The following is a 23648-nucleotide window of genomic DNA, read 5'->3' on the forward strand; positions in this document are numbered from 1 at the left end:
CAATACAGTTTTTACTGTAAAACAATGTCAACAAATATGCTATGCTACCAACAACAAGCCTTGTGGTGAAGGTTATGAAGGCTATACTGTAATTGATGTGAGCTTGCTCATGTCTGTCTATATCATGTTTCATGTATCTCTGTACTATGCTGTTGTGTACCTTCAGAGTGTTCCCTCAGACTTGAGCTCTCCTTGGGTATCTCCACACTATGGTCCTCCCAGTCAGTCTGCTTCTCCACAGGTAACGCCTCTCCAGGACCAGAACCTCCCTGGGCCTGCTCTCCCACGGAGGGTGCTCCGTCACTGGGCTCAACCAGCTCAACGGGGCCAGAGACCCTGGAACATACCAGACAGAGTAGTGAAAGCAGTTATGACCACTCTAGGCTGGGTGCTGTGTGGCTCATTACAAATTTAGTGCAGTGTGGATGAGGAGGAGGTGGAAGAGAAGGAGGAGGAGAGGTGGAGTAGCTGGGGGCCAAGCACTGCCGTCCCAGCATTCTAACACTCCCATTAAACCTGGCACAGCACATATGTTCCTCGTGCAGCTCAATTCTGCTAGGTTGGTCAGTCCTATTCACTGTGGTGTGATGATTCTGCTGATCGCTGTTGTGAGGGGTGGAGAGTGCTTGAGAGTGCTCTGGTCCAGGTGAACTCATTTGAGACCATGAATATGATAATGTGACCTTACCTCCAGTTTGTTATATTAACTGTGAGCTATGAAAGTTGCCCCTAAACTAAACCCCTTGATCACCTGTCATATCTAAAGACTGACCACAATAATGATTAGCTTTAAATAAAAACTGGCCTGTAATTTTGCCTTTGACACAACTCCTAATAATACTGATCTTGTCGGTATTCTGTAAAGAACTACGACTTGCTTATGTTTTCAAGCTACCAGTCAGATTTACAGCAGTCCTCCCACATTATACAGCTAGGTCTGGGATGAAGGAGAAACCAATCTCATTAGATGCATCCCTCCCACCATCCCTGTCGGCTATGCTAACAGCCAGTAAATCAATCAGTCAGCAAGATATTGTACCTCTCCCCTGTTCCAGATATGCCTGACAGACCGCAGTAGTTACATAACTACGCATATAAGTTGAGAAGGAAATATTTTGCAGCCAAATAGCTTGCGAGCAGCCTGTTGGCCAGTTGGCAAGACAACGATAAAGGTGTTAGCTAATGCTTGTTTGAGTAATGTTCAAACTTAAAATCTCCTCCCTAGTAATGTTCTCAAATAAAAGTTGCAAATCTTCACTTTCATTGGCTCCGCAAAGACACCAGACAGAATCAGTTAGAAAGCAGCTCACATGCATTTCCCATAACTATGGTTTCAAAGGGGGATTTAACAAGACATTTTGTGAGAACAATAATATTATTTCAATGTTGGAGGAGTATATATTTTATGGTTCATCTTTGTAGGCCTACACCCTTCACTTGTCTATATAAGTCCCTGTGAGTCATAGGCCTGTAGGAGAGAACAGAGGAGCAGGGCAGGGAACGTTTTTCAATGCAAATAGAATAGCCTGAGGCAAAGCACAGCATGAGCACTGAGCAGCCTGAATGCAAAGCCTTTACTGTCTGAGATCTGTTTCAACTCCCTCCAGCTACAGTACTGTCAACCCAGGGAGCGTTCTTTATAATGGCTTTCCTCCAGTCTCTCTGGGGAACAGTGCTGACCATGCTGATGATGGGCTAGATATACAGTACCAGTCAAAAGTTTGGACACACCTATTCAATGTTTTTTCTTTATTTTTACTATTTCCTACCTTGTAGAATAATAGTGAAGACATCAAAACTACGAAATAACACAAATGGAATCATGAAGTAACCAAAAAAAGTGTTTAAAAAATGTAAATATATTTTAGATTTTAGATTCTTCAAAGTATCCACCCTTTGCCTTGATGACAGCTTTGCACACTCTTGGCATTCTCTCAACCAGCTTCACCTGGAATGCTTTTCCAACAGTCTTGAAGGAGTTCCCACATATGCTGAGCACTTATTGGCTGCTTTTCCTTCACTCTGTGGTCCAACTCATCCCAAACCATCTCAATTGGGTTGAGGTCGGGTGATTTTCGAGGCAAGGTCATCTGATGCAGCACTCCATCACTCTTCCTCTTTGCCTTTACACACTCTGGATGTGTGTTGGGTCATTGTCCTGTTGAAAAACAAATTATAGTCCCACTAAGCCATGGGATGGCGTAATGCTGCAGAATGCTGTGGAAGCCATGCTGGTTAATTGCGCCTTGAATTTGAAATAAATAACTGACATTGTCACCAACAAAGCACCCACACACCATAACACCTCCTGGTGGGAACTAAACATGTGGAGATAATCTGTTCACCTATGCAGTTGGAACCAAAAATATTTAAAAAAATCGAAATTTGGACTCATCAGACCAAAGGACAGATTTCCACTAGTCTAATGTCCACTGTTCATGTTATTTGGCCGAAACAAGTCTCTTCTTTTTTTGGTGTCCTTTAGTAGTGGTTTCTTTGCAGCAATCCGACCATGAAGGCCTGATTCACACAGTCTCCTCTGAACAGTTGATGTTGAGATGTGTCTCTTACTTGAACTCTGTGAAGCATTTATTTGGCCTGCAATTTCTGAGGCTGGTAACTCTAATGAACTCATCCTCTGCAGCAGAGGTAAGTCTGGATCTTCCTTTCCTGTGGCGGTCCTCATGAGAGCCAGTTTCATCATAGCGCTTGATGGTTTTTGCGACTGCACTTGAAGAAACATTCAAAGTTCTTTACATTTTCCGCATTGACTGACCTTCATGTCTTAAAGTAATGATGGACTGTTGTTTCTCTTTGCTTATTTGAGATGTTCTTGCCATAATAAGGACTTGGTCTTTTACCAAATAATTGGTATACCAACCCTACCTTGTCACAACACAAATGATTGACTCAATCGCATTAAGAAGGAAAGAAATTTAACAAATTAACTTTTAACAAGGCATACCTGTTATTTGAAATGCATTCCAGGTGACTACCTCATGAAGCTGGTTGAGAGAATGCCAATAGTGTGCAAAGCTGTCATCAAGGCAAAGGCTGGGTACTTTGAAGAATCTCAAATTTGTTTAACACTTTTTTTTTACTACATGATTCCACATGTGTTATTTCAGAGTGTCTTCACTATTATTCCACAATGTAGAAAATAGTACAAATAAAGAAAACCCTTGAATGAGTAGGTGTGTACAAACTTTGACTGGTACTGTAGCTTCATTGTTATCAATTCCCTCCCTCTATCGAGTCTATCCTAAACACACACCACCTATTATATCAACTGCATCTTCCATCTGCTGTGTGCGCCGATCAGTCATAAACCTGTACACAGGTCTGCATACAGTATGTCTACTGTGACATTGTTTACTTTAACAGCTTGCAGATCTACCACTCAGTAGAGGAAGAGGGGAACTCTGTTAAAGAAAAAGGAGTGTTGTAAAGTGGAGTTGCTTCGGTGGGGTGTTAAATGTGTTTACCTTTAAGCTTAGAGCTCAAATGAACATAAGGCAGAGCCATATAAATGTCAGGTGTCAAGTTGTCATGGTGACCTTTGTCTTGGACTTTTGATCTTAAGGGTCTCACTTAATGAAAGGTATCTGTTAAAGGCCCTAGAATCACACATACCTAGACACACACACAATACCACTGCTTTCCTGGGTTGAGGCTAAGTAGACAGGTAGACATTTTATGCATGTTCTGCAACAATGTTTCTATCACAAAGTATTCTTTGTGATGCTAGTTTTACCAAATGTGTTAAATGTGCAACCAGACAGAAAAAAACTCTAGACCCACTTTACACACGCGTAAAAAGCTTGCCCTCCATTTGGCAAATCTGACCACAATTCTATCCTCCTGATTTCTGCTTACAAGCTAAAATGAAAGCAGGAAGTACCAGTGACTCGGTCAGAATAAGCAGATGCTAAGCTACAGGACTGTTTTGCTAGCACATACTGGAATATGTTCTGGGATTCTTCCGATGGCATTGAGGAGTACCCCACATCAGTCACTGGCTTCATCAATAAGTGCATCGATGACGTTGTCCCCCACAGTGACCGTATGTGTATACCCCAACCAGAAACTATGGATTACAGGAAACATCCGCACTGAGCTAAAGGGTAGAGCTGCCGCATTCAAGGAGCGAGACTCTAACTCGGAAGCTTTAGTTTACTGCTGCTCTTTAATTATTTGTTATTTTTATTTCTTATTCTTTTATGGGGTATTTTTTTAAACTGCATAGTTGGTTAAGGGCTTGTAAGTAAGCATTTCACTGTAACATTTACACCTGTTGTTTTCGACGAGTGTGATGAATACATTTTTATTTGATTCCATTTGAATCCATATCTGAATCATAGCTGAAACAGACACACAGTGCAAATGCTCTGACACACATCTTACACCTTGATGGCGGGAAAATCTATTGACATCTCCACTAGGAAAGGGAGAATGTTGACACACAGTGGAACAGTGTACTCAGCAGAAATCCTCCCGAAGAGAAACTGTAGAGACTTAACAGTTCCTTCTCTCACAATCCAACCCTATTCAAACACAGACACAGACATACTTTATCACAGTCACTCAGATACCCCCTGCTTTCTTATCACAGGAAAGCACACAGGAATGGCCAGCCCTGGCTCTCCTATCAGCACAGGTTTCCCAACACACTTCCTAGCACACCATCATGCTGTTACCTAACCAGGACCAGTGGACCCCGTCAAGGTAGGGGATCACAAATGAAGAGGGTGATACAGTACACTGGTGGATAACATGTTTCTATTGTACATTCTAATGAAGCCCCTAACTCATATATAACTTTTATACTGCAAACTGCTGTGACATGTGCTCCCTCTCCAGCCTCTAGGTCACCAGGCTGCTCGTTATGGCGCACAACCTGTCACCATCTTTACGTGCACCTGAGCGTTGTCAGACTCACCTGGACTCCATCACTTCCCTGATTACCTTCCCTATATATGTCACTCCCTTTGGTTCCTTCCCCAGGCGTTATTGTTTCTGTTTCATGTCTGTGCTTTGTTCAAGGTTCTTGTTTTGCATTATGTTCTGTTTATTTTATTAAAACACTCACTCCCTGATCTGGTTTCCCGACTCTCAGCGCACATCGTTACAACTGCTATAACCTGCAGACTATAGACTACTTGTTTAGGCTACTGATTCAGTCACAGATGGGCTGTCTCCTTTGAATTCCTTCTTTGAAGTCCAACCTTTCAACTTTGACAGACACTTTCTCTATGAAAATAGAGTTGTATCTGATTTTGTGTTATGCAACTATATTGATAACCTAATGAAACCACACGGTCTCTAAGGATGTAATACCGATTCCCACATACTGTGATAGCATATAAAAAGCAGGGAGTCTCTTACCGCCTGCGTGGGTCGCTAACTGGAACATCTGTGGGGACATTAGAGCCAAGAAAATAATGTTAAAGAAATGCTAACGTCATGTCACTTTTTACTGTAACTTGTGCAACGTGTACCATATGGGAAGAATAGTTAGTTTTGCTCATATTGAAACCTACTTAGATGAATTCCAAATGTTTTATCTAAATGTACCTTGTTTTATGAATAGGAAGGTCATTCCTGTGTCTCAAAGACAATTGCTGATGAAAAGCCCATCAGAATCTTAATATTAGCTGTATATAGGCACTGTGTGTACAGCAGCTTTTATGAAAGATATCCCTGCCCAAACTATTATCTAATTTATATAGAGACAATGTAAACCCTCTCATTTGCCTGCAGGGCTGAGTCCCAGCCTGATACCGACTCCTCCACCAGCCGCTAGTTATGTAACAGGCTTTCACTGTAGAGCATCATCAACCCCAGAATTCCCCAGCGGGGCAGAGGAACGCTCCACAACCCACTTAGAGGATTACTGTACTACATGTAGGCTTTGTGAGAAGCCGTTTAATTAAGCACTAGTCACTTCATTTTGTCCAGCAGAAGTTTCCGTAGATTAAAATCTTCCGCTTTAGCTGGGAGTGTAATTAACAGAGCTTTTTTGGCAGCATGACTGAGTCAGGTAGTCAATATTATACTGATAACAAACAAACACTGCTCTTTATCCAATTACAACAAGGTTTAACCTGGCTCTCTTTATGCCTGTTTGTCAGAAGCTATTATGAAATCACTTCATGAACTGACAGCACCTTATGAGACCATTGGAGAAGAGTCACTCACAATGTGATGTAATAGAAAGAACACTTTACCTGGAGAGGCTGTGGAGTATTGTCCCTGGGAGGGAGCCTCCTCCTGACCAGCAGGGGGCATTGCATTGAGGTGCTGTTGTGAGTGTGCAGTGGGTGTTAGTGTGTTGTCCTGTGGTGGGTTTGTAGCCTCCTTAAATGACTGGTTTGATTTTTGACTGGCTTTTACAGAGTGTGAGACAGGGTCTTTACAATCCGCTGGCTCTTTCTCTTCATCAGCACTGTCGACAAACCCAAACTTCTCCCCTTGCTCTTCATCTTCCTCCTCCCCTTCCTCCCTCTGTTGTGGCTGAGGCATCACAGAGGACATAAGCTCTAGAACAGAGAACAGAGACAAAGGAAGAGTGAAAATGTTGAAGAAGAAAAAACATAAATAATATTCCTTCACAAAATTAGCTACAATTTAGAAACTGATTTGAGTTTTTTTATATACAATGTCAAATGTGTAAATGCACAAACAACAAAGGGTATAATAGTTGTAAGTACTAATAAAGTGTACTAACCAACCTCTGTAATTACTAGTCACTTCCATCTAAAAGGACCCATGAGCACCAACATGTGAAGTTCATAGGAGCATGTCAAATTGAGTGCCAAGTTTAGATTGTTTAGACATTAAGGCATATTTTCCATCATAAAAATTAGGAATAAGCAAAGACTGATGAAAAAGGAGCCTCAGAAAACATCCACCAGAAAAAGTCATAAAATGTAGTATAAATACATCAAAACACAATAATATTGAAGTAAAGAACCCTGCCAACTAATATCAATCAAATTAAATGCAACATGTAAAGTGTTGGTCCCATGTTTCATGAGCTGAAATAAAAGATCCCAGAAATGTTCCATACGAACAAAAAGGTTATTTCGCTCAGATTTTGTGCTCAAATGTGTTTACATCACTTTAAGTGAGTATTTCTCCTTTGCAAAGATAATCCATCCACCTGACAAGTATGGCATATCAAGAAGCTAATTAAACAGCATGACCATTGCACAGGTGCACCTTGTTCTGGGGACAATAAAAGGCCACTCTAAAATTTGCAGTTTTGTCACACAACACAATGCTACAGATGTCTGAAGTTTTGAGGGAGCGTGAAATAGGCATGTTGACTGCAGGAATGTCCACCAGAGCTTTTGCCAGAGAATTGAAGGTTAATTTCTCTACCATAAGCCACCTCCAACGTAATTTTAGAGAACTTGGCAGTAGGTCCAACCGGCCTCACAACTGCAGACCACGTGTAGCAACGCCAGCCCCAGGACCTCCACATCCGGCTTCTTCACCTGCAGTATCGTCTGAGACCAGCCATCAGTAAGCTGATGAAGCTGAGATAATAAAGCCCTTTGGTGGTGAAAAATGTATTCTGATTAGCTGAGCCAGCTCCCCAGTGGGTGGGCCTGGCTCCCAAGTGGGTGGTCCTAATTGGTAATGGTATTTCAGAAAAATCGGTAATGGAATTTCTGCAATTGAATTGGCAACAATGGGAAATCATAGTAGTTACAAACCACAGTTGAATTCACAAGTCTGGACAGCACAGTGCATATTTATACATTTGTGTACCTGTTCACGATACATCACCATGGCATGTATATCCATAGTTATGCATTTGTGTGTTTTACAAATCAGGGACCCATGATGATATTCCATTGCCGCAATTCCGTTACCGGGTGTATATCCACTTCACTTACTGTAGTTCAAAAACAGTCAATGTGTCATGTGATAAATGACACCCCATTCTTTCTGCAGACATAGCTGAATCTTAATTCGGAGGCGATATATGACATAGTTTTTGAAAAATGTGGACATATAAAAACAGAAACTCTGTTACCAAACTTTTTATGTGTTTTTGGAAAATGTTCAGTGTAAAATGTTAAAAGTAGTCCATCTGTATAGAGTTGTATGGTTTGTTAAACTATGAAATCAATGGTTTTTTTTGGCACTACATTTTAAGAGAAAAGTGAGTGTCAGCGCAATTACGTTATCGTGGAATTTCCCTGCCATGAAAAGACAAAGGTTTCAGGACATGTAAAGTTGAACCTTATTTTCAAATAGTTGATCAAGCATTTTGGTAAGGCCTATTTACTTTGTGATCTTTTTTTATTGACTGATATAGTTGTTTCAACTTTACACAGTCAAAGAAGACTCTATAATCTGCAGTTTGTGTATGGGTGCTGGGAACTATCAGGATGAAACTGAAAAATGGAGTCATGTTAGAATGGGCTCCGCTTCTTCCTACTACACAAATTGTTTTTGATTCCAGAGAAAACAATGGTGTGCAACATTAGGCTCATGCTGTTTACATTTAAATTAATTGTAATAGAAAATAACATTTAGACAACTGCAAAATATTTTTGGGGAAAACAGTCTATTCCCAGATTCACATGCAAAACCACAGGTAACTGCTAAAATAAAGGAAACATCAACATAAAGTGTCTTAACGTTAATACTGACTGGGGTCATTTTGACCCCAGAGGCATGCTTTTGATCATAGCCCAAAGGTGGTTTATTCAATTATTTAAATGTTTCATTACTTTAAAAAAAAATATATATACAGTAAATACTGGTTTAGTGTTTTTGTTTCAATTTGGACTCAAAAATCAAAAATATCTAATTCCGCATATAGTAATTATGCCTATTATAGTATATAATTTGATAAATATGACTTTTATTTGAATCTCTGGAGATATAATTACAAGTTATCAATTTTGACCAGATACACAGATAATTTCCCAAAATATAGCACCCCATGTACTCAGCTAAGATTGTACAAAAATTCAAAAACAAAAATTACCTGACATATAAGAGCAGTTGCAGTCATTTTAGTACATAAAAGGATGTCAGTGGTATAAATACTTGCTAGAACTGTAATACAGAAATCAGCTACCCTCTAAATGTACACATATTGGTATGCACACTCTGAAAAAGAGTTATCCTACAGGAAACACCAGAATTCCTATATATCCTCCAATATTTGTAATTTCACCTTTATTTAACCAGGTAGGCTAGTTGAGAACAAGTTCTCATTTGCAACTGCGACCTGGCCAAGATAAAGCATAGCAGTGTGAACAGACAACAACACAGAGTTACACATGGAGTAAACAATTAACAAGTCAATAACACAGTAGAAAAAAAAGAAAAAAAAAGAGAGTCTATATACATTGTGCAAAAGGCATGAGGAGGTAGGCGAATAATTACAGGCCCATGCGCGAAAGCTGCTGCCACTACTGTGGAAATGCCAGGGCTCGCCAGGGCTCGCCAGGACAAGGGGAGAACCTAACAAGCTGTGCAATTACCCCCCGGCTACCTAGTCTGTCACTACCCGCAACCCTCCACTGGGACAACCGTCAGCACCAGATTCAAGCCTTCGTGGACTCTCGGGCCGCAGATAATTTCATTGATCAAGACTTCGTCAGAGAATTACAAATCCCCTGCGTGAAATGTCCTATCCCTCTGCAGTTTCAAGCCTTTGGTGGAGTTTCAAGCCCATTGGCTCCAGCCAGGTGGAATATCAGACCAAGCCCATTCTACTGCAGGTTGGGGTGAATCACTCAGAGACGTAGTTTTCTTTTGATCACGGCTCCCGAGAACCCCCTTATCCTAGGGTACCCCTGGCTACCACTACATAACCCACTACTCTCCTGGTCCACGGGACCCCTACTAGACTGGGGAAAGAACTGCCAAACTAAATGTCAAAGACCCCCACCTGGAGCCTCGCCACGTCCCCCTGCATCCATTGAAGATCAAGACTTCTCCGCTCTCCCTCCCGAATACTTCAACCTCCGGGAGGCCTTCACCCTCCCTCCTTATCATCCTTACGACTGCAGCATAGAACTCCTACCAGGCTCCACCCCTCCCCGGGGCTGTCTTTACTCTCTTTCGATCCCTGAAGCTGCAGTCATGGACAATTACATCCAGGAGTTGGTTTCATACACTACTCAACATCCCCAGCTGGTACAAGTTTCTTCTTCGTGGGAAAGAAGGATGGAAGTCTGTGTCCCTGCATTGACTACCGAGGGCTGAACAGGATCCCGATTAAGAACCGTTACCCCCTACCCCTGATATCCGCTGTCTTGGAGCTGGCCCAGGGGGCCCAATTCTTCACTAAACTGGACCTCGGCAACGCTTACAATCTGGTGAGAATCAGGGAGGAAGATGAATGGAAAACTGCCATTAACACCCCTAGTGGCCACTGAGTATTTAGTCATGCCATTTGAATTATCGAGCTCACCGGCAGTCTTCCAAGCATTGGTCAATGACACTCTTAGGGATATGTTGAATCAGTTCATCTTTGTTTACCTCAACAACATCCTGATCTTTATATCTGTAGCAGAGCACCACTCCTGAGTCCTGGACTTCTGGTGAAGTCTCATAGTACAGCTTGTGCTTTACATTTTGATTATTGCTAACTGTTTCCTCTGCAGGAACTTTCCTGGCCCTGATAGGACTGTTTGCACAGCCCTCTGGCGAATGACAGCAAAGAGTAGAGAGGGGTGGACACGATCATCTGTGCCTACGCGGGAAAGGAGTTTGGCGCTGGCCTACTTGGAGATCATTGCACAATTCCTTTTCAGTCCAAATCTTCCCCTGAATACAAAGTCTGACTCAAGAATGTCAATTACAGTTTTACAAGCCTCATCAACGCAAGCAGTCTCCTGACAATTCTGAGGAAATCAGGTCAGTTTTAGGGGAGTGAGGTACTATAATGTTGTTGGCATAATGATGGCTTGGAATTACACAGGGATACTTTTTCTGATCTTAATTTGAAATATATTACACATGACAAGTGGCAAAGTAGGCCAGTTTTGAGACTCACAGACTCTATCCTTTAGGGGTAATACTAAGCATATCCACACGGTCGGTGCAATTCTAGTCATGTGTGGCCCCAGCCCACCATGGACTCCGTTCATACTCCGTTCATACCCCGTTCACTGTACCACAAACCAGGTTTCTCCAGCCGGCCCACTTACTGCTCTAATAAACAATGAGCCTTTTGTAGTAGGAGAAACCTCTGTTCACATTCAGAAAGCATTGTTTCTGTGTTGATAACTGAACTTCTGGGCTAGCTGGGAGTTAGATCACAGGTCAGAGGGTCACGGACATGCTGTGCTGTATGTGATGTGTCAGAGCCTGGCTCTGCTCAGTATAATGGTGTATCTGTGGGATAAAATCAATGATAACCACTGTCCTCTTGGGGTTCAATACTTTAGCTGTCTACCACCATGTATTATGGAAAAATCACCAGGTTTTTCCAAAGCAAGGAAAGCAGGACTGGTAAAATAATCTTTCATAATAAGTTCTCCTTTGGTATTGCCATGTCTTACAGCTATTATGTTACAAAAAATGTGCACAATGACAACTAATGAGCTCATGCCACTTTTTGCATAGAAAACGTACTTGCCAATGCCAGCAGAACATACACTGAGTGTACAAAACATTAGGAACACCTTTCTAAAATTAAGTGGTACCCTATCCCCCTCAGAACAGCCTCAATTCATCGGGGCATGGACTCTACAAAGTGTTGAAAGCGTTCCACAGGGATGCTGGCCCATGTTCAAGCCAATGCTTCCCACAGTTATGTGAAGTTGGCTAAATGATTCCAATAACCAACTCATTATCAAGCTTTGATTATTTGAATCAGCTGTATAGTGTAGAGGTCGACCGATTAATCAGAATGGACGATTAATTAGGGCTAATTTCAAGTTTTCATAACAATCGGTAATCGGTATTTTTGGACACCGATTTGGCTGATTTAAAAAATGTAAAATGTTAACACCTTTATTTAACTAGGCAAGTCAGTTAAGAACACATTCTTATTTTCAATGATGTCCTAGGAACGGTGGGTTAACTGCCTTGTTCATGGGCAGAACGACAGATTTTTACCTTGTTGCTAGCTAGCATTAAACTTATCTTATAAAAAAAAACAATCAATCATAATCACTAGTTAACTACACATGGCTGATGATATTACTAGTTTATCTAGCGTGTCCTGCGTAGCATATAATAGATGCGGTGCGCATTTGCGAAAAAGGACTGTCGTTGCTCCAACATGTACCTAACCATAAACATCAATGCCTTTCTTAAAATCAATACACAAGTATATATTTTTAAACCTGCATATTTAGTTAATATTGCCTGCTAACATAAATGTATTTTAACTAGGTAAATTGTGTCACTTTTCTTGCAACAGAGTCAGAGTATATGCAGCAGTTTGGGCTGCCTGGCTCGTTGCAACCTGTGTGAAGATTTTTTATTTCCTCCTAACAAAGAAAGCCAACTTCGCCAAACGGGGGATTATTTAACAAAAGCGCATTAGCGAAAAAAGCACAATCGTTGCACGACTGTACCTAACCATAAACATCAATGCCTTTCTTAAAATCAATACACAGAAGTATATATTTTTAAACCTGCATATTTAGCTAAAAGAAATCCAGGTTAGCAGGCAATATTAACCAGGTGAAATTGTGTCACTTCTCTTGCGTTCATTGCACGCAGAGTCAGGTTATATGCAACAGTTTGGGACGCCTGGCTCGTTGCGAACTAATTTGCCAGAATTTTACGTAATTATGACATAGCATTGAAGGTTGTGCAATGTAACAGGAATATTTTGACTTATTGATGCCACCCATTAGATAAAATACCGAACGATACCGTATTTCACTGAAAGAATAAACGTTTTGTTTTCGAAACTATAGTTTCCGGATTTGACCATATTAATGACCAAAGGCTCGTATTTCTGTGTGTTATTATGTTATAATTAAGTCTATGATTTGATATTTGATAGAGCAGTCTGACTGAGCGGTGGTAGGCAGCAGCAGGCTCGTAAGCATTCATTCAAACAGCACTTTCGTGCGTTTGCCAGCAGCTCTTCGCAATGCTTCAAGCATTGAGCTGTTTATAACTTCGAGCCTATCAACTCCCGAGATTAGGCTGGTGTAACCGATGTGAAATGGCTAGCTAGTTAGCGGGGTGCGCACTAATAGCGTTTGAATCGGTGATGTCACTCACTCTGAGACTTGGAGTAGTTGTTCCCCTTGCTCTGCAAGGGCCGCGGCTTTTGTGAAGCGATGGGTAACGATGCTTCGAGGGTGGCTGTTGTCGATGTGTTCCTGGTTCGAGCCCAGGTAGGGGCGAGGAGAGGGACAGAAGCTATACTGTTACACTGGCAATACTAAAGTGCCAATAAGAACATCCAATAGTCAAAGGTATATGAAATACAAATGGTATAGAGAGAAATAATAACTACAACCTAAAACTCATGTTAAAAGGAACCACCAGCTTTCATATGGTCTCATGTTCTGAGCAAGGAACTTAAATGTTAGCTTTTTTACATGGCACATATTGCACTTTTACTTTCTTCTCCAACACTTGCATTATTTAAACCAAATTGAACATTATTCAACATTTCATTTTTTATTTGAGGCTAAATTTATTTTATTTATGTATTATATTAAGTTAAAATAAGTGTTCATTCAGTATTGTTGTAATTGTCATTATTACAAATAAATAAAACTAATCGGCCGATTAATCGCTATCGACTTTTTTTGGTCCTCCAATAATCGGTATCGGCGTTGAAAAATCATAATCGGTCGACCTCTAGTATAGTGCTATGGCAAAAACAGCACTGGCCCCAGCACCGAGTTTGTGAAACCCTGTACCATACCCTATTCAAAGGCACTTAAATATTTTGTCTTGCCCATTCACCCCCTGAATGGCACACATACACAATCCATGTCTCCGTGTCTCAAGGTTTAAAAATCCTTCCTTAACCTGTCTTCCTTATCCTTAACCCCTTCATCTACACTGATTGAAGTGGATTTAACAGGAGACATCACTAAGGGATCATATCTTTCACCTGGTCAGTCTATGTCATGGAAAGAGCAGGTGCTCCTAATGTTTTGTACACTCAGAGTAGTTTGTTGCTGTTGTGTTCCTCACTAGGCTCCTCAAGCTCGGGAAATCTCCTCCTTGTGTTGAAATACTTTGTACGACTTACATTTAAAAACGAAACTTTGTGTGCAAAGGCCTTTAAACAGCCTGTCAAACGAGACTAGGACAAGAAGAAACAAAGGAGATTGAACTGGTTCTGTCCTAAAGCCATTCTTGAGGAAAATTGGATAGCTTGTATAATTGAGATGAAACAAACACACCCTAACCCAAATAAAGAGTTCAGCAGCACCGATATGGTGTGGTAATGTTTGGGGAAGGTGTCGTGATGTCAAGGAGATCTTGGATACACATAATCAAATACACCACATGCATATATCTATAGAAGTATGGATCCATAGAGCTTTGTTGGAATTCGAACATGAGTTGGGAGAGATCGGCTGAACTGAATGTGGCATTTCACCCACAAAAACACAGAATTTTGTTTACAAGTAACCCCATTTCATCCATCCCAGTCATCCCAGTCACCCCCCCCCCCCCCCCAACATCCACACACTCCCTCAGACTCTACTCACACACTAACGTTATTAACATGCCACATGAACAACACCTGTTGCCATGTTGAGTCCATTGCTGGCTGCATGCATAATGCCCAGGCCCGGCAAGTCATTGGCCAGACAGGGAGAGGGAGTCAGGGTACATCAATGGACAATAGAACAGAGCAGCAGCTGGTGCAGAGTAGAGACGGAATAAACAGCAATGGAATTCTTACAGAAGACAGCTTAAACAGCCTTCTTTTATCTAGGGTCTTCCTTGGGTTTTATGCAGGGTGGTTTGACTGGTTTCTAAACTTCCTCTCTCTCATGGGCGTCTTCTTCAACAAGATCCATGGACAACAAACAGTTGGGAGAAGTGACAGTCCGAGGCAGCTCCCTTCCTGCTTCCACTGAATATCAATTTCCCAAAGGAAATCATCTTATCAAAAGATAGGGTTGTAAGACAACCCATTTAGACACAAGCTAACCACTTCTGACCAGATTGACTGTCATCCTTTTAGCTGTCAAAAGCAGAGCTCCATGAGTGGGAGTGTTTGTAACACATACTAATGGATTGTATGCCTCCTCCATGATTCTCCAACCAACTCCTGCCAAACATTTAGCATAGGGACTTGTTAGAGTATCTGACTGTCAGATTTAGCTCAGAGTAGAATTAATCATACACCATAACCCAGTTTGTTTTTCTCCTATTGTAAGATCTATTGTAAGCTACAGTACACTGTACTGATTACTGAATATTGAGAATATACAGCATCGTAGACTGTATGGTCAGCACAGTGAAACCTTCCTGATGGGCTGCTTTCATATGCACTGTCGTGGTCTGTACTGTTCAGCCATGCTGGTTTACATTATTCATACAAGAGTCACATTGGCCTTCAGTTGCCCTCCCCTGCAGAAGCTGTTGCTGTGACCACTGTTTGTGATGGTAATCACACTACTCAAGGATGCCGTTGGTGTTACTGTATCCTCGCCTCTCTATCTCTGCTGTGACCACGGACTGTACTGACATACCTCAGTCCAAATACTGCAGGTAAGTCACCTCAGTAACAACAATGTAATTGTTATATAAATATTCTGATGTAGGTGTATGGCTTAAGCTATGGTAAGTCCTGAAGTGTATCCGTTTTTATCTCCTGTCAAATAATTTATGGGTAACAATTTTTCTATTCAAATGATCAAAAAGAAACAAAAATATATTTTTAGCAAGTTTAGCAAAAATTTCTCAAGCAAGAATTTTGCTAGGACTGTCTGGGAGTCATCTGAGTGGGGAGGGAAAATCTGAAAATGTGCTGTAATTGGCAGAGAGGTTTAAAACTCTCTTTCTTATTGGTCTATTAACCACTTTACCTCCTGCTGATGTCACCAGGCCGGCCAAAATTCTATTCCAAGAAAACAGGCTGAAATTTCAGGCAGTCTTTTCAAACAGCTGTAACACTAAAAGAGCATTATCATAATTTTCACAATTTCACAGTATTATTCCAACCTCATAGTATGGAAATATATATAAAACAGAAGGACATCATGTAGCTTAAACCGTACTGGGCCTTTAATAATACACATAATGACCTGGATGTCCTGTCATTGGCTCGTTGGACTAATCTTTTTATTGGCCAGTTTGGGACGTTTGTGTGCACGTTCATTTGTTGATACTTCTCTATTGTTAAATCTCGGCCAGCCTGGGTTGTTTTTCAGTATCAGAATACAGAATTGTTACCTATTACAATACAGAGGGTGGTTGGGCTGTCTCTTTGATGCAGTCTTAAGAATATCACTTTGTTATGAATGTATGAATGCAAGTTATAGCACAGTTACAGCAAGTATGAGGGAATTGACACGATGCAAACAGAGCGATACCAAACAGCTCTATACCAAACATCCTCCTATGTACCTCACTATACCAACACACTACTCTCCTACGACTGTACTCCTTACCCATTCCCTAGGGCTTCCAGGAGTGGGAAGGCCTTAGCTGTGTATTGGCTGTGGCATGAGAGGAGAAGGAGGATGGGTTCCTATTCATAGGAGAAGCTTTATGGTTTAAGCTACAGGTCAGACATGCATAGACTATTAATGGAAATTGATTGTCAGACAAGGCGAAAAGAAACTAACAGTCTGACTGCTGGGACATCCGGCTAGAGAAGAGAAACACAGTACATCTTTCCAAAACGCAGATCAGAGGACCCTTCTCCCTTCTCCTTTCGCCTCTGTTGAGATGAGGCAGCGTGAAATTCATGCAGGGAGGGGCTATTGTACTCCAGGAAGCAGACCCTACACTAGGGCTGGATAGGGACTCCTGTTTCAACCTGGGGTGATGCAGGGGGTACCAACAGTATTGTAGTGCAGTGGAGTAGCTCTGGCCCAGTTCTGATTGGAATCAATGAACCATCCTCCCAAAGGGCCAAAAGATGGTGTCTGTCTCTGGACCATTGTGTCTTATGTTCTTACCCCTGATAAGACAGGTAGTGAAACACCTGACACAGCCCTGAACACTAGCGCTGGTGTAATTCTTTGTGAAAGAGTGTATTTAAATAGAGGCTACCCAGCTTTGGGCAGTGCTCTCCTCTCCTCCTCCCCAGCTCTACCCCAAGCTGAAATCATTCGGGCACAGGGATTGAGAGTGCAAAACAACACACACTCACCCACCCACCCCCACTCCATCCATGGCCCCTCTGACAAAGCTCCTGTCTTTGTTGCTTGGAAATATATATATATATATATATTTAAGAAACAGTAAAAGAGTAATCAGAGGGAGAGAGACTATAGTAGAAAAATTCTCACCTTCTGTCCTCAGTAGTTCCACTAACAAGCTTCAGTTACTCCCTGTGGACTATTTATGTTACTTCCCATGAACGTCCTGCTTCTATACTGACAGGTTCCTCATACTTATCACTCTGTCTGCTTTTGAAGCTGCTAGGGCTCCAGCCTCAGGCGGAGTAGACTGGAAATATCCTGCACTATTTACTTCCCACACCACATAAGTTCTTCCCTGCTCTGCTCTGCACACTAGCTGTTCTGAATGAGGCTCCCCCTTCCCCCCTCTCTCTCACTTCTATGGTTCAGTCCCCCCCATCTGTTCCTCCCCTCTCTCTTTTTCAAAATGTTTTGCCCTGTCTTTACCTCCCCTCTTGTTTAGTCCCTCCCTCCTCAACTCTCCTGCCCCCCCCGCAGCTTAACAGACAGCAGCACAAAGCAGGCCAAAGACAGAGCGCAAATCTTGGCGACGGCCAATAGAAATGCTAGAGTATTGCACATGCCCCAATCAGAGCAGATATGCCTATGTCATGGGCGGGTCAAGAGGAATTAGGAGTGGATACTCAGGGTGAAAGGGGGAATAGTTTTAGTGATTACATCACCAAGGCAAGGACTTGGGGAATACAAGGAATAAAGTACTGTATTTGTAAGTAAACACATCTTCATTTCATATATATTTCAAAACATTTTGGTCACAATCTAGTCAGGGCAAAATAATCTGTGATTGGCTAAATGTCTTGAGCTCTGACCTATTATGTCAATGGCTCTATTTCTGCTCCTAAGTACAATTACTGTACGGCCAGGCAGTCAGCACTGGTAGACATCAGGATGAGATTTGATCAGAGGTCAAGCCCCATTAAAAAGCCTGCAGTTCAAAAGTCAAACTCTAAACAGTTCTAAAATCACTCCCATCTACAGAGACAAAATATATATACACTACCGGTCAAAAGTTTTAGAACACCTACTCATTCAAGGGTTTTTCTTTATTTTTACTATGTTCTACATTGTAGAATAATAGTGAAGACATCAAAACTACGAAATAACACATGGAATCATGTAGTAAACAAAAAAGTGTTAAACAAATCAAAATATATTTTATATTTGATATTCTTCAAATAGCCACCCTTTGCCTTGACAACAGCTTTGCACACTCTTGGCATTCTCTCAACCAGCTACACTTTGAATGCTTTTCCAACAGTCTTGAAGGAGTTCCCACATATACTGCGCACTTGTTGGCTGCTTTTCCTTCACTCTGCAGTCCAACTCATCCCAAACCATCTCAATTTGGTTGAGATCGGGGGATTGTGGAGGCCAGGTCATCTAATGCAGCACTTCATCACCCTCCTTCTTGGTAAAATAGCCATTACACAGCCTGGAGGTGTGTTGGGTCATTGTCCTGTTGAAAAACAAAGTATAGTCCCACTAAACCCAAACCAGATGGGATGGATTATCACTGCAGAATGCTGTGGTAGCCTTGCTGGTTAATTGTGCCTTGAATTCTAAATAAATCACAGACAGTGGCACCAGAAAAGCACCCCCACACAATAACACCTCCTCCTCCATACTTTACAGTGGGAAATTTACATGTGAAGATCGTCCGTTCACTCACACCGGGTCTCACAAAGACACTGCAGTTGGAACCAAAAATCACCAATTTGTGTGTGGGTGCCAAAGGTCAAATTTCCACCGGTCTAATGTCCATTGCTCGTGTTTCTTGGACCAAGCAAGTCTCTTCTTATTATTGGTGTCCTTTAGTAGTGGTTTCTTTGCAGCAATTCAACCACGAAGGCCTGATTCACGCAGTCTCCTCTGAACAGTTAATGTTGAGTTGTGTCTGTTACTTGAACTCTGTGAAGCATTTATTTGGCCTGCAATTTCTGAAGCTGGCAACTCTCATTAAGTTATCCACTGCAGCAGAGGTAACTCTGGGTCTTCCATTCCTGTGGTGGTCCTCATTAGAGCCAGTCTCATCATAGCGCTTGATAGTTTTTGCAACTGCACACAAAGTACTTGACATTTTCCGTATTGACTGACCTTCATGTCTTAAAGTAATGATGAACTGTCGTTTGTCTTTGCTTATTTGAGCTGTTCTTGCCTTAATATAGACTTGGTCTTTTACTAAATAGGGCTATCTACCCCCCCCCCCCCCCCACACACACACACACACACACACACCTTAGGAAGGAAAGAAATTCCACAAAACTTTTAAGAAGGCACACCTGTTAATTGAAATGCATTCCAGGTGATTACCTCATGAAGCTGGTTGACAGAATGCCAAGAGTGTAAAAATGTCATCAAGGTAATGGGTGGCTATTTGAAGAATCTCAAATATAAAATATATTTTGATTTGTTTCACACTTTTTTGGGTTACTACATGATTCCATGTTATTTCATAGTTTTGATGCCTTCACTATTATTCTACAATGTAGAAAATAGTAGAAAGAAATAAAAACCCTTGAATGAGTAGGTGTTCTAAAACGTTTGACCATTAGTCTATATATATGGCAAGGTAAGCAAGCCCGGATAAGATTAACACATTTGCAACGAGGGAAAGACAGGAGGACTATCTATACAAAACTTGAAATTGTATTTCCAGGCACTAGCATTTCATCCCATCCTAAATTGGTTTCACTTGATTATTCTGCCCCCTGGCCAAGTACAGAGAGAAATATGGTGTCTCCTATTTTCCTGGAAGAGATTGTCTTCAATTATATATTCCTGAAACAATATAAACTATGCTTTTGTCCTGTTATTGCTCACACAATTTCTATTTGGCACAGAATATAAGAACAATGTAACTGGGAATTAGAATGGCATGCCCATACTACAATATTTCACAATAATGCCTTTACCAGGTAACTCCTTTTTTCTATTAGGTCAGCTATGCTGGCCTATGGAGTCCCTTGGGAAACACATCTACCCAACCATCCAATGATGGGATTTATAAATAAATTATTTTGGCTCTCAAAAGGACTGATCTCTATAATATAAAAACAACTTCTGGAAAGCTTCTATTCTAAACTAGCCATTGAAAATGTATGTTCCACAGATCTAAGTGAATCTGAACAACCCTTTTACTGGAACAGAATTAGGAAAAATGTGACCTTGGCATCCCGTAATCCGAACCATTAATTTATGCATTTTAAGTTTGTTCACAGACTGTATTTAACAAGGGAAAGTTTTAAAATGAAATTGTCCCCAACTCTCAACTGTTCACTGTGTCCCCTAAATAAGGTAGGCACATTCCTTCATATGATGTGGGAGTGCCCTGTAGTTAAATGCTTCTGGGACAAAGTTATAAAATTCATTTTGAAAGTGCATGAAGGTAAATATTCAATGCGTTTGCATCTACTATGTTACTGTCATGGAATTGATCACTTCTCCCAGCTATAAGCACTGGACTCTTGGATGAAATCAGGTCTCTGCTCTGAAAAAGTGTTGGATTTTATTTAACATTTCAATCTGTTTTGGGAGTGACCACAGTTCCTAAAAAAGGGATGGCCTGCACCTGAACAGGAGAGGAGCTTGGATGCTGAGTGCTAACATTGAAAGACTACTACTAAAGTGATGAGGTATCAGTCCTTGCCCGGAGCAGGTAACCCTTGTGGAGTCTTCTATTAATCCACGTCCTCATTCGAGCCATAGACCAAATGGCACAGTTCTAAAATCTTTTATCTTATACCATTTCAGGCCAACCGCATGGCAATTTCATATAAGGGTTATCTACTGATCATTAGCATGTTTGTGTTAGATACTCTGTCTGATATGTCATCCCGCAGTTGTGGATTTGGGCTGATTCATGTAAATGTCAGAAGTTTGATTTAGAAAATGGTTCATATAGTAATTCTGTCTTCTCAAACACGGACAATTAGATCATTACTGAGACTTGGTTTAAAAAAATGTCTGTGCCAGACACTGATGTGTCTCTGAATGGATATTATATGGATATAATGTTTATAGATTTGACAGAGCTGGCAGGGGTGGGGGTGTTTCCATATTCATAAAGAACAACTTGAATGTTGCTGTGTGTATTACCATCTCTGTCCCAAAGCAATTTGAATGCCTAGTCTTAAATGTGGGCCTTTGTAATAATGCCAAACTAATGTTATTGGGAGTTTATCGCCTTTCCTCTGCCTCCTTATGTGCTCTCAGCAAATTGTCTGACCTGCTGTCTAACTATGCTAAATCCAAATGATTCATAGTGGGTGATCTTAATCTGCATTTGTTGATGCCAGTGTCTGATGGGCTAAAATATATTTAAATTGAACTCTGTTGCACATAAACATGCGTCGTACAAAAGGCTAAGGATAATCGAATCCTTGATTGACGCATTAATTGACTGAGAAATTACAGGAAAGAAATGTAGCTTGTGCTAAGGCTAGACTGAATGGTTGTACGTCTGATTGTCCTTCAGACACTTGAGAAACAGATGGTTAGAAAAGCAACATCAACATATTTCTTGAATTGTGTATCAGAGCGGTGGTAATCCAGCTAACTTCTGGAAAGTGGTCAAATCTTTGAAACACAACTCCACCCCCTCGTTGCCCCAACAGGCTTTGTTTGACAGCCTCTGGTCCCATTTTAGACAAAATGAAAATGTGTACTGCTTTTAATAACCATTTTGCTTCAGCTGGCCACCTGTTTGAAAGAATAGTCTCTGAAACAGGGAGTCTTTTAGTCACCTCAGAACAGATTGTGGAAAATGATGCTCTAACAGACTCACATACTTTATTTTAATTTCAACCATTTGATGTCTACGATGTATTAAAACAAATGAAATGTTATTGGCCACATACACATAGTTAGCAGATGCTATTGCGGGTGTAGTGAAATGTGTTATGTCCCTAGCTCCAACACTGTAGTAATATCTAACAATACAAAACAATACATGCAAATCTAAAAAGTTAAAGAATGGAATTAAGAAATATATAAATATTAGGACGTGCAATGTCAGAGTCTGGAATATTCTGTAAATATACAGTATGTACAGTATGTATATGATGGTATGTATAGACCTTATAGACAGTATATGGATAGAATATGTAGTATATTAAGTGCCTTGCTAAAGATCGATGTAAAAAAAATCCACAGGGGCTGAGTCACTTGACCCATTCTTACTACAGCTCTCTGCCCCAGTCATTGTTTAACCTTTAACCTGTATATTTTACTTGACAATTGCTACTGGTTTTATCCCTAAGATTTGGAAAGCAGCACATGTACTCCCCTTACATAAAGGCAGAGATCCTTCTGACTTAGATAATTACCGCCCCATCTCCAAGTTATCTTGCCTAGCCAGGGTACAAGAATCCCTGACCAACACCCAGCTAAGAACTTGTTCAACTTCTCACTCCATTCTCAGTCTGGTTTTAGATCTGGACATAGCACTGTTTCAGCCACTCTGCTTGTGTTTGATGATGTGTTAAATTACAAAAACAAAAAATAACATTGTGCTGCCCTATTTATAGACCTTTCCAAGTCATTCGACACCATTGACCATTCTGTAACCATTAAAAACCTTGTGGCGTTACTACAGAACTGGGTTTGATCCCAGGCTGTGTCGTAGCGGGCTGCGACCCGTGAGACCCATGAGAAAGGCACAATTGGCCCAGCGTTGTCCGGGTTAGGGGAGAGTTTGGCCAGCTGGGATGTCCTTGTCCCATCGAGCTCTAGTGACTCCTTGGGACAGGCCGGGCGCATGGAGGCTGACTTCGGTCGCCAGCTGTACTGTGTTTCCTCCAACACATTGGTGTGGCTGACTTCCGGGTTAAGCGATCAAGCAGTGCGGCTTGGCAGGGTTGTGTTTCGGAGGATGCATGGCTCTCGACCTTCGCCTCTCCCGAGTCCGTAAGGGAGTTGCAGCTATAAGACAAGACTGTAACAACCAATTGGATATCACAAAAATGGGTAAAAAAAAGTACAAAAGAAAACGAACAACTAAAAGGTTCTAAAATGGGCCTGGACAATAAGTATTGCAAATGGTTTACGAGCTACAGTATCTGACAGACAGGACACAATGTGTGCTTTCTGATGGTGTCAAGTCTAGTTTTCTCAATATTATGAAAGTTGTACCGCAGAGGTCGGTATTGGGACCTGTTCTCTTTACTATTTACAGTATGTAAATAATATTGGTTTATTTATTCAAACCTGTAATATTCATCTGTATGCAGACGATATGGTTATGTATGTCATTGCACAGACTGTTGACCAAGCTATGTTAGAGCTGCGATCTGATTTAGTTGC

General features: G+C 41.2%; 1 protein-coding gene across 2 annotated transcripts in view; it reads right to left on the bottom strand.

The window, feature by feature from the left end:
* LOC109891537 (rho guanine nucleotide exchange factor 10-like protein) overlaps window positions 1-17652 on the bottom strand; it is a 148098-nt gene extending 130446 nt beyond the window's left edge. For both annotated transcript variants that reach the window (XR_004210026.1, XM_031825094.1), the window contains exons 1-4: window positions 17436-17652; window positions 6228-6539; window positions 5386-5413; window positions 161-336 (exon numbers count right to left, since the gene is read on the bottom strand). Coding sequence is in view for 1 of the 2 variants with exons in the window: in XM_031825094.1 (XP_031680954.1) it covers window positions 161-336; window positions 5386-5413; window positions 6228-6534 (511 nt within the window). In the remaining variant the exon portion in view is untranslated. The remainder of the gene's footprint in view (window positions 1-160; window positions 337-5385; window positions 5414-6227; window positions 6540-17435) is intronic.
* Between the last annotated feature and the right edge of the window lie 5996 nt (window positions 17653-23648).

Source organism: Oncorhynchus kisutch, linkage group LG5 (genome assembly GCF_002021735.2).
Source record: "Oncorhynchus kisutch isolate 150728-3 linkage group LG5, Okis_V2, whole genome shotgun sequence".
Lineage (NCBI taxonomy): Eukaryota > Metazoa > Chordata > Actinopteri > Salmoniformes > Salmonidae > Oncorhynchus > Oncorhynchus kisutch.